This window comes from Lissotriton helveticus, chromosome 1_1 (assembly GCF_964261635.1).
Source record: "Lissotriton helveticus chromosome 1_1, aLisHel1.1, whole genome shotgun sequence".
In the NCBI taxonomy this organism is placed as follows: Eukaryota; Metazoa; Chordata; class Amphibia; order Caudata; family Salamandridae; genus Lissotriton; species Lissotriton helveticus.
In genome coordinates, this window is record NC_136057.1 from 1,056,114,191 (window position 1) to 1,056,131,398 (window position 17,208).

The 17,208-nt window shown below is 53.6% G+C and overlaps 1 protein-coding gene across 1 annotated transcript in view; it reads left to right on the forward strand.

Annotated features, from left to right (window-relative positions):
* The first annotated feature begins 419 nt into the window (after positions 1 to 419).
* LOC144772059 (guanylyl cyclase-activating protein 1-like) overlaps positions 420 to 17,208 on the forward strand; it is a 189,287-nt gene continuing 172,498 nt past the window's right edge. Inside the window, exon 1 of the mRNA XM_078656252.1 lies at positions 420 to 682. Coding sequence (XP_078512378.1) covers positions 485 to 682 — 198 coding nt within the window. The 5' untranslated portion in view covers positions 420 to 484. The remainder of the gene's footprint in view (positions 683 to 17,208) is intronic.

The window sequence follows — 17,208 nt, forward strand, 5'->3', positions numbered from 1 at the left end:
GCTGCAAGACCCCATGTTTGGAAATGAGCCACCCCTAATGTCAAACAAGCTCCAGCCCCCAAAACACAGTTGGTTGAGTCTATGGGAGTAGAGAGCCCTTCTCCTTCATTCCTGGCTAATCACAGCGCTAGAAATCCTGGAGTAAAAAAGGCCATGCAGAGCAGCCCCTGGAAGTGTGCCCTTGTGCAGAGAAGGTGTGTTTGACAGCATGTGTTCGATCCCTCCTCCCTGTGTTCCCACACTGCAGTAGCAGCTCCCACGGATTAACCTTCACCTCTGTCCTCCGCTCAAGGTTTATACCACCTTAATCCCCCCTGATCAGCATCTGAGCAGATTAGCTACTGGTTGGCTCCTGGGAACTTTTCTCTGTTTAAAGGCTCCTGCGAGTTTTATGCTGGTTTGGAAAGTTGGGAGGGAGGTATCAGGGAGGTGACTGCCAGAGGACGTGGACCTTTTGGACAGCTCCTGGGCAATCACCGCCACCATGGGAAGCGCCGGCAGCTCCACGGTGGACGACCTACAGGCTGTGGAGATCCACCACTGGTACAAGAAGTTCATGACAGAGTGTCCTTCGGGGCAGCTGACCCTCCATGAATTCAAGCAATTCTTTGGCCTCAGAGGGCTCAGTGGGGAAGCCAACAGCTACATAGAACAAATGTTCCGGACCTTTGACATGAATAAGGTAGGGGTTGCTGCATTTTGGAAATCCCACCTGTGCTCTTCCCCTTATATCATGAGTGTGAATTTTTGTCGACAGTGCTCACCATCTAGGGATTTATAGAACCCTGCATAGAATAGGAAAATTAGAACTGCAAGTCCCAAAATGCTTAGTGCTGTCTAAAAGTTGTGTGTTCTTAGCCCACTCTATGGATTGTTTGTTTCAAACACTGCTATGCGTATAAAATAAAATAAAATACGACAAGTGTGGAGCAAAAGAAAGCAATAGTTGTTTTCGAGCAGAAAGAGATGCTTTTCTGTAACAGTGGCTAAGTTGGATGGCACCAGCAAATTGATGTCTTTAAGGGGCACAAGCAGGGCACGAGTCGGGGGGTGCACGCAGGCAGGCCTGGACTGACTGTGGCGGGCACCGGCCATTCCCCCGGTGGGCCGCATGGGTGGGGGCCGCTTTTGGGCCCCTGGGGCCTTTTTTGGGCCTGCAAAATCGGCCCTGTAACAAAATCGGGCCGAAAACCGGCCCTGGCAAAGAGCGCGTCCGCACCCCCAAACAACCCCCCTTCCTGGCTGGCTGATGCCAGGGCCGGTTTTGGTTCCCAGTCCGGCCCTGCACGCAGGTGGACAGCCAAGAAGTTGGGCCCCACTGAAAAATATGCAGAATTCGTCCTGGTGTAATTTGCAAACACCAGGACACTTTCAGCAGCACCTGCACGTTGTTGTCTGCTTTGTTGTTGTCTGCTTTCGCTCTGCAACAATGTACAGGTGGGGAGGGGGCTTTCTCAGTTCAGACTCCTGCTGGGCCCATAATAAAGGCCAAATCTGAGGGGTCATCAGGCCTCCTTTTGTTGAAGTCTCCTGGAGGAGCAGTCAGGAGCCTCACACCCAGATGCAAATGCAGCAGAGGGGAAATAAAGGCTTACACCTTGTTACTTCACACATCACTCCTTGTTAGCACTTCACACATACTTAAAAAGAGGCAGCTTTTCACTTTGATCAGTCCCTGTTCACAAGCTATCCATTCACTGTAAGAATGTCAGATGTATTGGTCTTTCCCTGTATTTACACACAATAAATGTAATTGATATAGTGCTTACTACTCCTGATGAAGCGTTGAAATAATTTAAGTACCTCTATATTTTATTTTGAAAGCACTATGGGTAGAGAACGTGTACGCAGACAAAAGGCAACATTGTTTTAGGAGTTGCTTACAAAAGTATGAACCTTCTGCCTAAATCACAAGGGTTTCCCTATATACTCTAAATATGCTCCAATGTTCTTATGATACACATGTTAAACATATATGCGAGGGCTTAAGATCAGATGTCACTTCTTATGTTGCCACTCACAGGTGATGTCACGCGCCGTGATGCCACCTGCATCCTGATTACTAAGTTTGTCCCCCCCCCCCTTTTTAGGTCTCGCGCCTGCGATGCATATGGCGAAGCCATATGCATCGCGCCAGGCGCGATACTATAGTTGCGGAGTCTGCTTCCCAGGAGACAGAGACTGTCGCGCGCACGCTCAGGAAAGCGATTGGAGCCGGCCGCGCGCGCGCGTTCCCAATCTCCTGTCTCTCTGGGAAGCACACAAGCAAGCCCAGCAAGCCCCGCCAAGGCATCACGAGCACGTCCCAGCCCGGGGTGCCAGCCAGAGCCAGCCCGCGCGAGGACACCCCCTTTTCTTTTCCCAGCTGCCGTCATGGGAGTGGAGATCGAGACCATTTCACCCGGGGACGGTAAGCCGCCAGGCGGGAGGGGGTTACGCGTGCGCAGGCCAAACCGGAAGTAGGTGCTGTCCTGCAGAGCACCGCTTTTCAACTCTCTGCTCCTCATTGCCCGTGGCGTCTCATTCCTCTGCAAGGAAGCCTGCGCAGGTCCAGCCTATGATCCGAAGGCTGCCGCTTCTTACCCAGGAGAGTGCTGTCCGGGTCTGTAGACGAAGTGAAGAAGTGGGAGGTAGCCGAAACGGACAGAAGCCTGCCCCGTACAGGAGCGCCTCCCGGACATTGGAGCACCGCCCTTCTTCCTGTAGGGAGCGGCGGGTGTTCCTGCCACATCGCCTCACACTTCTGTTCTTCCCTAGGCTGCATGGGATCCACTGGACCTTAGCGCAGGAGGTGCGCCCCCGAGCTCCTCCGGCGCCTGCAGGGTCCCTGGCGGTGCGACCTCTGCCCCTGCTTCGTGCTTAGTGGGCAGGCTGACCAAAGCTCCCCGGTCTGAAGGCATCGGCCTCGGGGTGGAGCCTGGTGTGTGGGACATCTCTGGATTTGTAGCCTGTGTGGCTGCAACATAAATCGCCCTAGTCTACCACGCGCTGCACAGACCCCCGCGGCTCCCCGGGGAGGTCTGCGGCAGGCCATGCTTCGGACTCCGGCTGCCCGGAGGCTCTCTCACTGACAGCTGACCCGCCCACTCCTGCGGTTGTGTGCAGTGGAAGCGAAGGACCCTCCGGTTGGTGTGGGCGGCATGTGCCGCAGAAGCTCGCTTACCTTCCCCCGTGCACTGTCCCATGGTACTACCGTGTGTGCGAGCAGATGCCACACCGCACATGCTCGTCCGGCGGCCCGACCCCCGACCTCTCTTCCATGATTAACGTTTACCGCTTGGCAAGTTACCCCGCTGCCTTCCCAAATGTGCTTCTTTATGTGGCTGTATGATCGTTTACTTCTTCTGTAGGGAAAGTGGTCTGTGCTGCATTTTATGCTCTTGGAACTGTCTGGATTAACTAACCTTGGTGCCCCTTTGAGAGGGATCTTTGAAAATGGGAGCTGCCACCAAGCTGGCGTTTGCAGTCTTCCTCATCTCCTGCTTGTCTGGTAAGTACTGGTCTACTTTCGTTTAAATGCTAAAACCTTTATCATTTGTTGGTTTTACTGAAATGTAACATTTTCTCGGGGTGTAAGACTCTTTTGAACAATTCGGTGCGCAGGGCATGCGGCATGCTATGCACACCTGGATTAGAAATGTAGAAGGAAGCACCAGGGTCGGAGTGTTCCAACCGCTGACTTACTCGCACATGGTCATTTTTTTTTAACTCCCACGATATTTTGTGTACGTTTTCAGTATACATGAGGTAGAACAGTTATAGTTTGGTTCTGTTCGCATATGTGCATTCTCAGGTGTGGTAGAATTGTGGCCATGACTGTTTAAGGGAAAGGAAGGAACGCTAGACCTTTGCTCTGGCAAGGTTTCTTCTGCATAAGCCTTTCATTCCCATTCCAGTTTAGTTGTCGATGAATTGTGCTTGAATCCCGTGTTTGCTGTCCGGGTTGACGTGGCGCTGCTCACCAAAGCCTCATGGTTTCTTGTTTTTAGTAACAGTCTGCACGGTCCCCGAGGGCTCCAGACACGCTGCAGTGCTGGGCTCATTATCGCCTCACCCTTACCTCATCATTCAATGAATATGGAGGCCACCCGCTTTAATTTGGTTAAGCAGATCAGCGTGGCACACAGTGCTCTCTCTTTACATGTATCGGCGTTGGATCCTTAAACTGCCGGTCCACAACAATTGGGACATGTTCTCCCCCCTACAGATTGGTAGAGAGTGGAAACTTTGAACCACACAACGGGAGCAGTGTTTTATTCATCGACGGAGACTAAAATAGATTTGCTGTACATTATTTTAAGGCTGCGCACCTTTTAATTAGTCTCCAGCAGCCCTCACGCTCCGCTGCCACTCACTTTTCTCCTCTGCTGCTTACTTAACAAGAATATCAGGCCATTTACAAAATTATATGTTTGCTGTGCATTTATATCATATGTTTAAAAATAAATACAAGTTTCTTCAAAAAACAATTGTTACAAATTTATTTTTAAACAATTACATTACTAAAGAAATACTCATTATGAATGATTTATATCACAAGAAATGCCTTACTACTTCTTAATAAACAACAAAAAATTAAACAATGAACAATAAATATTAAGCATTAGCATTTCATTACAAACAACTTGGTCACAAAATAATGTTAAAAGCTCTAAATTAAATGCTGCGAGACCTATTGCATTGTAAATGCTTGTTTTAAGACGTGTGCGACACATCCCACGTATTTCATTTCAGTCTTTCTTCCGGGGTGTCGTGTCTGCAGGGTTCTGCCGCTTTGAACCAGGAGCCGTGGTGTAAAAAGTTAGCCGGTCTGTACTGGTGGTATCATGCAAATTGATTGGCCCGCCTGCATAAATCTGCGAGGGATCCCTGAGACTGCTGTATCTGTATAGACCTGAGGCTGATTTGGGACCCTGAACGGTGACAAACCCCCCCCCCCCCCCCCCGTCCCCGCTCCGTAGGGGCTGTAGGCCCCAGTAACGCTCTCCAGGACTGCACATTTCATAAAGCATGGTGACGCGACGTTCTGTACTGTTGCCGGGTACGTGTACAGCGTCCTGCTGCACCGGATCTGCATGACGTGTCGGCACAGACGGTGCTTTAAAAAGAAAAGGGAAGTAATGGAGAGAAACAGCCCCTGTGCGCCGGGAAGGCTTGCGGGATTAACGGACAGAGCTGATAATCTGGCGTTCTTTGTCCGGAACTCCCTGTTCTGGGGTGTGTGCTAAGCGAACAACGAGGAGACATGTTTTTTTAACACGTGTATAATAACCAGTGCTGGCCACGCAGCAGGGTGCAGACCAGACTCATTTGTGTTTTTTTTTGTAGTTTGATAGAGCGCGCCCTCGAACCCAAGGTATCAGAGCGCTTTACATGAGCATCAATTGCGTAGTTGCAGACCTACACATTCATTTTAAAGTCACTGGGAGATTAAGGGATTTATTTACCCAGAATAACAGGATGCTCGAGCCTCTCGCCAAGATTCGAACCTGTCTGCCAAGCTTCAAAGTGGGAGGGGCGGCTGGGGAGGATAACCCTCAGGGGGCAGCTTCAAGGGAGGCCCAAAAGCCAATAATCATCTGTATGATATACGAGTCTCAGAGCCCTCATCACATTGGGCATTTCTTTTTCTTTAGAGCGCGAAATCGACCCGGAGACATTGGAGCGCTTTACATGAGCAACAGTTATGTTACACAAGAACACATTAATGTGTTTTGGTAGGCACGGGGAAATTGAGTGATTTGCCCAGAATCACAGGATGTGGAGTTGACCCCAAAGCTCGAACCTTGGTTTTCCAGTGCCAAGGTCGGCAGTCTAGCTGTGAGACCACATCTTCTCCTCTCCTTTGCTACCTTCATTTGGTGTTACTCATGGTGTGGCTTTAAGGTACACCGCAATGCAAGCGGTTCTCCGGACCTGCAAAGGTCTCGCGTGAAACTCCCACTGCATGTTCCATGCCATGCCCCATACATTTATTTCAGAGCTGTCTCTCTATTTGATGTTAGCAGGGTGACAGACTCGCAGCCTTGTTGGTGCTGCGTCACTGTCTCTCCTGGGCCGACACGCAGACGACACTTCAGCGGTTAATGTGTAAACTGGGGGGCATATTAGCAAGGGCAATATCGCCGCTTTAGCGTGACTTTTTTCCCGCTAAAGCAGCAATATTTTTATCGCCCTATCAGCAAGCTGTCGCTAAGCGACAGCTTTTAGGCGATAGCGACTGTTTGGGGCCCGCTTTGCATGTCAGCGATATTTATAGCTAATGACATGCAAAGTGGGCGTACCCAACCTGTTAGCGATTGAAAGCAGTCTCTAACACAGCTATCGCCTATTAGCAATACCCTCGATGCGATAACAACACATGCGCTAACCGCGATTAGCGACAGGATTTTACACCTGGTAAAAACCTGACTTAGCCATATTAGTCAATGGGAGGTGGATTCTAAAGCTAAGTCCCCACCTGCCTATTAACAAGATTTTCCTTAGCGATAGGAATTTTATCGCTGGAAATCTCACATTTAACATGGGTTTCGCCGCTATCGCTGGATTTTATATCGCATTGGAGATAAACGTTGGTAATACTGCGTTATCTCCGCGATAAAATCCAGCGATAGGAGGCGGTAAAAAAATCCACGCAAAGCGAGGTATGCGATAATTATCGCAAGTTGTTACTAATAAGCCCCTGGGTTCGCAGACACTCTCTCTAAAACTTGACAACCCTTGCTGCAGCCAGGGGCGAGGCTTGATTTGTAAGAGTGGTGAGACCCAACTCAGGCCCTGATTTAATATTGTTGAGCTGGGAAAAAGTTGAAGAATGCCATCATTCATCATTATACTTTAGCACGCGCACAGAAACAAATAGTTTTTTGGCGCAGAGCAACAGCCTCCTAATATTTAGACAAAGGGGCCATAAGGTAGTGTGAAATACGCAAACACCCATAGAATTTCATTCAACATCCGATCTGCTAAAACATTGTGATCTGTATGTGCTTTAAAATTGAAATCCCAGTCCTGAATGAAAGTGGGTGTAAAGAAAGGGCAAGTGGAATTCTGCACGACATTCCCATGCAGAATGTGTGTTATTTCCACAAAGTCATGCAATGTGTGCAATTTACCCTTAAATAGCGGCCACTCCACAAACATCTGTGCTAGAGGTTGTACCTCAATAGCACATTTCACACCAATAGCTTGCCCTTGCACCACAGTTCAATCGTTAGCATCTGTTGGACCTGGCCTCGTGGCGTGGTTCCCCCTGTTCCTCAGCGCTCCGTTAGCCTAGCCCTGCACCCAGAAACCCCTGGTCGTCCCGTTCCCTGTCCGCCCCGCTCCCTACACGACCCTACCAACGGACGACCATCCCCACATTCTCTTCCCGGTACTGGGCGCCCAGAACCTGCATCACCCCACCGGGCCACCGGCCGCCATTACCCTTCCAGAGGCCCCTGACTCCATAGCCCTTGCCTGACCCCGGCCCCAGTGAAACTTAGGCTGCAGACGCGCCATGCCCAGCTGGGGGGTAGAGGGCTGCCTGAGTGAGATAAGACTAAGGAGTTTCGATTGCACCTCCGACCTCCCCTGGGAGACTGGTTTCTCTCACACCTCTGGCCTGCCCCTGTGGACTGGTTTCGATCGCATCTCTGGCCTCCCCGAGAGCTGGCTCCAGACCCTGCTGGGCATCTGGGAATCCCCGGTCGCATCTTCAAAGGGATCAAAGGGCCAGCCGACGGAACACTCTGACGACCAGCCCCGAGGCATGAGATCTCCGCCTGCGAGGGTCCGGACATCAAAGGGCCACTGCGCTATATCAAGGCCCGCCCAAGAACTAGCGGGCAGTTGTATCCTGGACAAGAGAGCCCTGCTGATCTGATCGCGGCTCAACCATTGTGGAGAAGACCGAACTTTGGAACTTATCGAGCCCTGCTGACGCTGTCGCGGCTCATCCTCGTGAAGAAGGAACTGGAACCTCGGAGCCCTGCTGACCTCATCGCGGCTCCTCCTTGAACTCTACGGACATTCGTAGAACACCCTGAGCCCTGCTGACGTGGTCGTGGCTCCTCAAGAACTGACAGACACTCTGTTCACTCCGGATCGAGCCCTGCTGACCTCGTCGCGGCTCGAGGAGTACTCTGGTCCAGCTGGACCATCAACGCTACCAACACGACCTCATTCGAGAAGCAGTGAGTGGAGCAGCCAGTACGACCGCCATCTTCCGTATCCCCCGGCTCAAGGATTGAGAGCTGTGCGCAGGGTACGCTTCGTACTGGCCTAATACTGAGACTGTCCTGCTTCCCTACTCCTTACCACTGGGACTTTACGATCCCTCGATCACTTGTAAATATGTGTTCATTTTGCCTAAATCTCTACTGTGTGATAAAGAACTTGCTTATTGAAATCCACAGTGTGGTGTCCGTTCATAAGTGTGGTGTGAGCTCAGTGTGTACGATCCTAGACCCGAAGTCCTCCCCGGCGAGGACCTCACGTTAAGACTCGGCAGTATTCTTGGGAGAGGTGGGTCACGGAGTGGTCGGGAGAGCATATCCTGGCCCTCTGGGATCGCCCCTTCTAACATTGGTGGCAAGTGACGGGATCAGAGCCTACATCTAGAGATCATACAGTAAAACGACTGACACACTACCTGAACGAAGAGCAATCATGAGTTCCACCGGAACGAGCGAGAAGCCCACATTCCAAAAGGACCTTTTGGAGGAAACAATTCTGCAAGGATCTTCACATCGCTACCACAGGTTTGAAAAAAAGACTTCCAGAAAGCCCTAACAGCCTGGGTAGAATCCGGGACCCCCCTTCCCCCACCAGAAGGAGACGGCGGAGAGGGAGGGCCGCAGACCGAAACCAGCGCCCAGGAAGGTGAGAGAACAGACTCCCTGGCACAGAGTCCCAGCACGGAAAGGGGTCTATCACAAGAGGAGGTGACAAACCGAGACTGAACCCGAATCCACGAGCTAGAGCTAGCACGCCTCAAGATAGAATGAGAGCTCAAGCTGGCCGAGAAAAAGTTGGCCGTCGAACAATTACGGTTACAAGGGGAACTAGAAGAAAAGAAGCTCCAGAGGGAGCATCATGGAAAGAAACTCCAGCTCGAGCCTGAGCGCAGCCTAAAGGAACTTGAACTGAAAGCCAGAAGTGAAGACACCCGACCCCCGGGGAACCGAGAAACCTCTTCCCCGGTGGAGGCCAAAGTACACATCCCCAAGGATGTAGTAAAAGAGTACTACAAGGGAGACGACATCCAGCAGTGGTTCAAAGCGTACGAGGTCGTCATGACCTCCCACCGGGTGCCCGAAAAGGATTGGGGGCCGGATTGTGGGGGCGCTTCCTCGGTGAGGGAAGAGACACCATGCTGGACCTGCGCTCCGCCGTCCTGAATTCTTACCAACACATGAAGGACGCTCTGCTATCCCGATATGGGCTCACTCCGGAGATGTATCTGCAGCGGTTCCGAGACTGCAAAAAGCTCCCCGGCACTACATGGGTAGAATACGTGAATTTCTACAGCCGGGCCTTGGAAGGGTGGATCAAGGGCAGCAAGGTGACCACCTTTGAAGGGCTATTCGACCTCATCGCCTATGAACACCTACCCACAAACTGCTTTGTGGAACTGAGACAGCACCTTCTGGACAGCAAATTGACAGACCCACGGAAGCTTGCTGTCGAGGCCGATTGTTGGGTGAACACCCGAGTCCCTAGGGGGCCCGTGGGAGACTGTGGCCGAAACGAACAAGGATCTTCCCGCCAGAGAGGAGGGGTAGGTCAAGGTAGGCAGTGAGGGTCCCAGTCCGGGCCCCAGCGTAGCCCCCCCCCGAAACCAGTCCGGAAGCTCTCCTCCCATGACTAGAGCCGGGCCCCCCTTAGGTAGACAGGGACCCCGAGCCAGCATGGCCTGCTACAGATGTCAGCAACCAGGGCATTATGCCAGTGATGCCCATTGCCCCTTCAACAAGAAACCCGCTGCTGCAAATCCCCCCGCGCGCCAGATAGCCACCGGGGCCCTAGAAGAGGAAGAGATAGAGAACACAGAGGGGTGGGAATCAGCAGACATGTCATTAGTCTCCCTCGGGGATAGGGAGATGGTCCCAGGAGCCCCCTGCCCGACAACACTGAGAAGTACCGACAACAGGTGACCGTCAACGGGCACCGCATATGGGCCCTCCGAGACACTGGAGCCAGCATCACCGCAGTGCGATGTCACCTAGTCACAGAAGACCCCACACCTCCTGCAGGGTGATCTCAGCCGACAATTCCGTCCTCACCTGCCGAATAGCTCAGGTCCCGTTTGAGTGGGGGGGGAGTCTCCGGTGACTTACGGGTAGCGGTCCGCACCGACATGCCCATGGACTGTCTACTGGGCAACGATCTGGAGAGCTCCCCGTGGAAGCAGGTGGAGCGAAGGACTCACCTAGAGATGGTGGGCCTGCCCAAATGGGCCTGCGTGAGCACACGAGCCATGACCGCCAGAATGTCCACCCCCGGGGGGGGGGTGGAACCAGAGACCCCTAGCCCGGTCTCTGACGACCCGGATGGCAGCGGACGACCCGGAGGGCAGCGAGCGACCCCAGGTCCTCGAACTACCCCCCGGCGAAGAAATTGACCCCGACGCAGGTCCCCTAGGCCCTCCCGTCGAACAGGCCACCGCCCAGGCTGCCGGTGACCAGTCCGGCTCCCACTTTGTCTACTGGGAAAATGGCCTCTTGTATAGTGAACAGAAGTCCTACGCTTCCGCAGCTTCCTCCTGAACCTGGCCCATGATGTGCCCCTGGCGTGACACCTGGGACAAGACAAAACCTATCACCGTCTGGTCACTCATTTTTATTGGCCCCGTATGCGCCGCCGATGTGTAGACCCACTGCAAGTCCTGCCCCACGTGCCAGGCCAGCGGGAAGAGCGGAGGGAAGCACAAGGCTCCTCTCCAACCCTTCCCCGTTGTCAGTACCCCCTTTGAACGGGTGGGGATAGACATCGTGGGGCCCCTGGACCCTCGGACCTCCTTAGGCCACCGGTTCATCCTCATCCTGGCGGATCATGCCACCCGGTACCCCGAGGCCATTCCCCTCCGAACGGTGACGGCCCCTGTAGTGGGGCGGGCTCTCATGGGGATCTTCTCCCGGGTGGGATTCCCGCGAGAAGTGGTAAGCGACAGAGGAACGAACTTTATCTCCAAATACATGAAGTCCCTGTGGCAACAGTGTGGTGTGACGTACAAGTTCACGACCCCATACCACCCCCAAGGTAACGGCCTGGTTGAGCGATTCAACCGTACCCTCAAGGGAATGATCATGTGTCTCGAGGAGCCCCTGAGGCGCAAGTGGAACATCCTCCTACCCTGCCTCCTGTTCGCCTACCGGGAAGTCCCCCAGAAATCCTTGGGGTTCAGCCCATTCGACCTGCTCTACGGGCACCCCGTCCGGGGACCCCTCAGCCTGGTCACGGAGTGTTGGGAAGCGGCACCCCAGGATCCACCCCCAGATGTGTTTCGATACATTCTGGCAAACCTCGAGGCAAGCCAAGAGGAAATGAAACGTTGGTATGACCAGAATGCCACTCTGGTCGAGTTTAAGCCCGGCCAGCAGGTTTGGGTGATGGCCCCGGTGGAACCATGTGCCCTTCAGGACAAGTGGGCTGGGCCCTTCAAAGTGGTGGAACGCAAGAGCCAAGTCACCTATCTCATAGATGTGCAGTCTCCCAGGAACCCCTTGAGGGTCCTCCATGTGAACCGCCTCAAACCCCACTTCGTGCGGTCGGAGTTGGGTTTGCTCCTCGCCACCGACGACGGAGCGGAAGAGGACATTGAGCCTCTCCCCGATCTCCTGTGTGCGAAGGAAAAAGATGGCTTCGTAGAGGGAGTGAGTCTCTCCTCCTCCCTCACCCCTGAGCAACGCGAGGACCATCGCCAGTTACTGGGACAGTTCTCTGACCTTTTCTCTCTCGTCCAAGGCGTCACCGGTTGGTGCGTCCACGATGTGGACACCGGGGACAGCCTTCCGGTACAGCACAGAGCCTACCGCGTCCCTGACCGAGTCCGGGCCTCCATCAAGGCCAAAGTCTCCAAGATGCTAGCCCTGGGAGTGGTCGAGGCCTCTGACAGCCCATGGGCTAGCCCCGTGGTCCTGGTTCCGAAGGCGGCCGCCCCCGGCGCTGTTCCCGAGCTGAGGTTCTGTGTGGACTACCGTGGGCTCAACGCAGTCACCCGAACCGACGCACACCCAATTCCCCGAGCAGATAAGCTCAATGACCGCCTAGGGTCTGCTCACTATCTCAGCACCTTTGACTTGACCTGCGGGTACTGGCAAATCGCACTCACGGAGGGGGCCAGGGAGAGATCCGCTTTCTTCACCCCGGATGGCCACTACCACTTCCGGCTGATGCCCTTCGGAATGAAAAATGCCCCCGCCACCTTCCAGAGGCTGGTTAACCAGGTACTGGCTAGGGTGGAGGGATTCAGCGCCGCATATCTCGACGATATCGCGGTATTCAGCTCCCACTGGACCGAACACCTACAACACCTCTGGGAGGTGTTGATGGCCCTGCGTCGAGCGGGCCTCACCATCAAAGCCAGCAAATGTCAGATCGGACAAGGGTCAGTGGTCTACCTGGGGCACCAGGTCGGGAGTGACCTAGTGGCCCCCCTCCAACCCAAGATCGATGCCATCGTTGCCTGGGAGGCCCCCACGACCCAGACGGAAGTGCGGGCTTTCCTGGGGCTCACAGGGTACTACCGAAGATTCATAAAGGGGTATGGCAGCATCGTAGTCCCCCTCACAGAATTGACCTCCAAAAAGCAGCCGAAGAGAGTTAGCTGGACCCCCGCCTGCCAGAAGGCGTTTGAAGCATTGAAAGTCGCCATGTGTACTGCCCCCGTACTGCAGGCCCCCGACTACTCCCAAGAGTTCGTAGTCCAGACGGACGCGTCCGAGCATGGCATCGGAGCGGTCCTGTCTCAGATGAATGAAAAGGGCCTAGATCAGCCAGTGGCATTCATTAGCCGGAGGTTACTCCCTCGAGAGCAAAGGTGGAGCACCATCGAGCGGAAGGCCTTCGTGGTGGTTTGGGCCCTGAAGAAGTTGAGGCCCTACCTGTTCGGTACTCACTTCCGGGTCCAAACCGACCATCGGCCCCTCCGGTGGCTAATGCAAATGAGAGGAGAGAACCCCAAACTGCTACGCTGGTCCATCTCCCTCCAGGGGATGGATTTCACTGTTGAGCACTGTCTTGGTGCTGACCACGCCAACGCGGACGGCCTGTCCCGGTTCTTCCGCCTCAGTGAAGAGAACCCCCAAGGGGATGGGTAGTTTTCTCTGCCTTTCAGCTGGGGGGACGCGTGTTGGACCTGGCCTCGTGGCATGGTTCCTCCCGTTCCTCAGCGCCCCGTTAGCCTAGCCCTGCACCCAGAAACCCCTGGTCGTCCCGTTCCCTGTCCGCCCCGCTCCCTACACGACCCTACCAACGGACGACCATCCCCACATTCTCTTCCCGGTACCGGGCGCCCAGAACCTGCATCACCCCACCGGGCCACCGGCCGCCATTACCCTTCCCGAGGCCCCTGACTCCATAGCCATTGCCTGACCCCGGCCCCAGCGAAACTTAGGCTGCAGACGCGCCATGCCCGGCTGGGGGGTAGAGGGCAGCCTGAGTGAGATAAGACTAAGGAGTTTCGATTGCACCTCCGGTCTCCCCTGGGAGACTGGTTTCTCTCACACCTCTGGCCTGCCCCTGTGGACTGGTTTCGATCGCACCTCTGGCCTCCCCGAGAGCTGGCTCCAGAACCTGCTGGGCATCTGGGAATCCCCGGTCACATCTTCAAAGGGATCAAAGGGCCAGCCGACGGAACAATCCGACGACTAGCCCCGAGGCATGAGATCTACGCCTGCGGGGGTACGGACATCAAAGGGCCACTGCGCTATATCAAGGCCTGCCCAAGAACTAGCGGGCAGTTGTATCCTGGACAAGAGAGCCCTGCTGATCTGATCGCGGCTCAACCATTGTGGAGAAGACCGAACTTTGGAACTTATCTAGCCCTGCTGACGCTGTCGCGGCTCCTCCTCGTGAAGAAGGAACTGAAACCTCGGAGCCCTGCTGACCTCGTCGCGGCTCCTCCTTGAACTCTAAGGACATTCGTGGAACTCCCTGAGCCCTGCTGACGTGGTCGCGGCTCCTCAAGAACTGACAGACACTCTGTTCACTCCGGATCGAGCCCTGCTGACCTCGTCGCGGCTCGAGGAGTACTCTGGTCCGGCTGGACCATCGACGCTACCAACACGACCTGGTTCGAGAAGCAGTGAGTGCAGCAGCCAGTACGACCGCCATCTTCCGATTCCCCCGGCTCGAGGATTGAGAGCTGTGCGCAGGGTACGCTTCGTCCTGGCCTAATACTGAGACTGTCCCGCTTCCCTACTCCTTACCACTGAGACTTTACGATCCCTCGATCGCTTGTAAATACGTGTTCATTTTGCCTAAATCTCTACTGTGTGATAAAGAACTTGCTTATTGAAATCCACAGTGTGGTGTCCGTTCATAAGTGTGGTGTGAGCTCAGTGTGTACGATCCTAGACCCGAAGTCCTCCCCGGCGAGGACCTCACGTTAAGACTCAGCAGTATTCTTGGGAGAGGTGGGTCACGGAGTGGTCGGGAGAGCATATCCTGGCCCCCTGGGATCGCCCCTTCTAACAGCATCATGCAAAACATTTTTATGTGGGTGCTTCGTGAGTATGGCCTGCACCACTCCCCCATGTGCACAGTAGTGGTGACTGCATAAAGTTTAGCAAATCTGGGGCCCAAGAGACGATGCAATGAGCAGGAGAAGGGGGTTTAAGGAGTTGGGAGAGTAGAAGGTTGTGTAGTGGTAGAGGAAGAAAATTGATATTGTGAAAAAATTTAACACTGTGGAAGCATTTCAAATCAATCCAAGCATTGATGTATATGTATGAGGCACACAAAAAATTCACTCTTCATCACCAACTACAGAGGATAGGCGGGTGTAGCATACATAAGACGGCGCATCTTTGCACCCACCACTGCCATCGCGTAATCCCACAAAACCCCTTTGGTAGCTCCGCATTTCTTCCTTTCCAAGGTGCAAGTAAGCCAGACCTACGCACTTTAACAGGCCAGACTCCAGGAATTTTTATTTGGGTGGGCCAAGGATGCATTTGGGTGGGCCACTGCAGGCACGATTTGTCACTTATATATCTAGTCATTCCTGCTTCAGGGCCCTAGTTTCTCGCTCCTTAATCTTACAGCGGCCCAGTAAAACACACTTTTTTCTTTCCAAATCTCTTTCTATATGTTATCACTCTCAAAAAGTGTTTTTTCCATGTAATATCCTGATGGGAAGAGGAGGTTTCTGAGGTGGGAGTATCAGGCAAGTGACACTTCTCGGACTCTCCCTGATGACCTCCTCCTCGGATTCCCTCACCGCCACCCTCCACCAACGCTCCTCATCTCTCTATAGCTCCTCCCCCTAACGACCTCCTCCTCGGATTCCCTCACTGCCACCCTCCATCAGCGCACCTGATCTCTTTCTGTAGCCCCCCCATTGACCTCCTCCTCAGATTCCCTCACTGCCACCCTCACCATTGCCCCTCGTCTTTCCCTAGCCCCCCTGTTGACCTCCTCCTTGGATTCCCTCACTGCCACCCTCCACCATTGCCCCTCATCTCTCCATAGCCCCCCTAATGACCTCCTCCTCGGATTCCCTCACTGCCACCCTCCACCATCGCCCCTCGTCTCTCCCTAGCCCCCCTGTTGACCTCCTCCTCGGATTCCCTCACTGCCACCCTCCACCATCGCCCCTCGTCTCTCCCTAGCCCCCCTGTTGACCTCCTCCTTGGATTCCCTCACTGCCACCCTCCACCATCGCCCCTCGTCTCTCCCTAGCCCCCCTGTTGACCTCCTCCTCGGATTCCCTCACTGCCACCCTCCACCATCGCCCCTCGTCTCTCCCTAGCCCCCCTGTTGACCTCCTCCTCGGATTCCCTCACTGCCACCCTCCACCATCGCCCCTCGTCTCTCCCTAGCCCCCCTGTTGACCTCCTCCTTGGATTCCCTCACTGCCACCCTCCACCATCGCCCCTCATCTCTCCATAACGCCCCTCTTGACCTCCTCCTCAGACTCCCTCACTACCACACCCCTCCAATGCCATTCATCACTTCGTAGCCCCTCCTCCTATTGACCTCCTCCTCGAATTCCCTCACGGTTTAAGGTTACCTGGTGCTAAAGAGGATTCTTCCCCTTCGGCATGCCCCTATTTTACCTGCACGAGTGGGTGGGGACACAGGCCACCTTTCTAAAAGGAGATGTGTGACTGAGGGTGCCTGTGAGAGAGAGCCCAGGCCCAATCATGCAACTCCTAGAACAGGAAGAAAAAACAACGTTCGGAGGAACGTTTTACATGAAAGATGCCATTTACTACTGGCCTTCGTGCCGTCACTGCCAGGGCCAAGGCTCCTGTTTAGGTGGGCCAAGGCTCATGTTTGTGTGGGCCTGGCCCACCCGGCACACCCGATAGAACAGGGGCTGCACTTAAATAGTAAATTGTTTGTTTTCTGAGTGTCAATCAACTTTTTAAAATCAGAGCAGATAGTTTTGCAGACATGCATGGTTTTACTTAAACAAACTTATTTGTTTTAGTAAATCTATGACCAGGGGTGTGGAGGAACAGGAGTGTATGTTACACGGCACATTTTGTAAACACAAACTTACACGACTGACTGCGTTCACAAACTCATCTTTGATTCCCTTTCTAATCGCCTTATGAAATGTTGATTTACTTCTGTCATTGGTTGGAGTATATCCTTTTCCAAAATTGGATAGGAAAAGGAACACCACACAATTGTTGGGGATTTCTCGAAAGGGGTTTTTAATGGGGAAAATATTTCCCTTGTGGGGTAATAACAAAAGCTAACAAGTGTATATGCAGTTCCTCTGTGTTTTATTTTCACAAGTGAAAATGTGTTTGTATATATGCATGTGCGAAATTAGAATTCACAAAAGTTTACCAAGAGGGCGCCTTTGAACCTATGACTGGGGTAGGTTTCAGGCCCACCCTGACATCAGTGAATTCTGAAAATCAGTAAACGTGGATCTATGTGAGGTGTAAGTCACAGGGTGCAGATTTACTCATGATTGTTTACCGGGCCTAATATGAGGAGAATATTGTGAATAGCTTTACGCTTGGCACACTAGGACTATTAGGC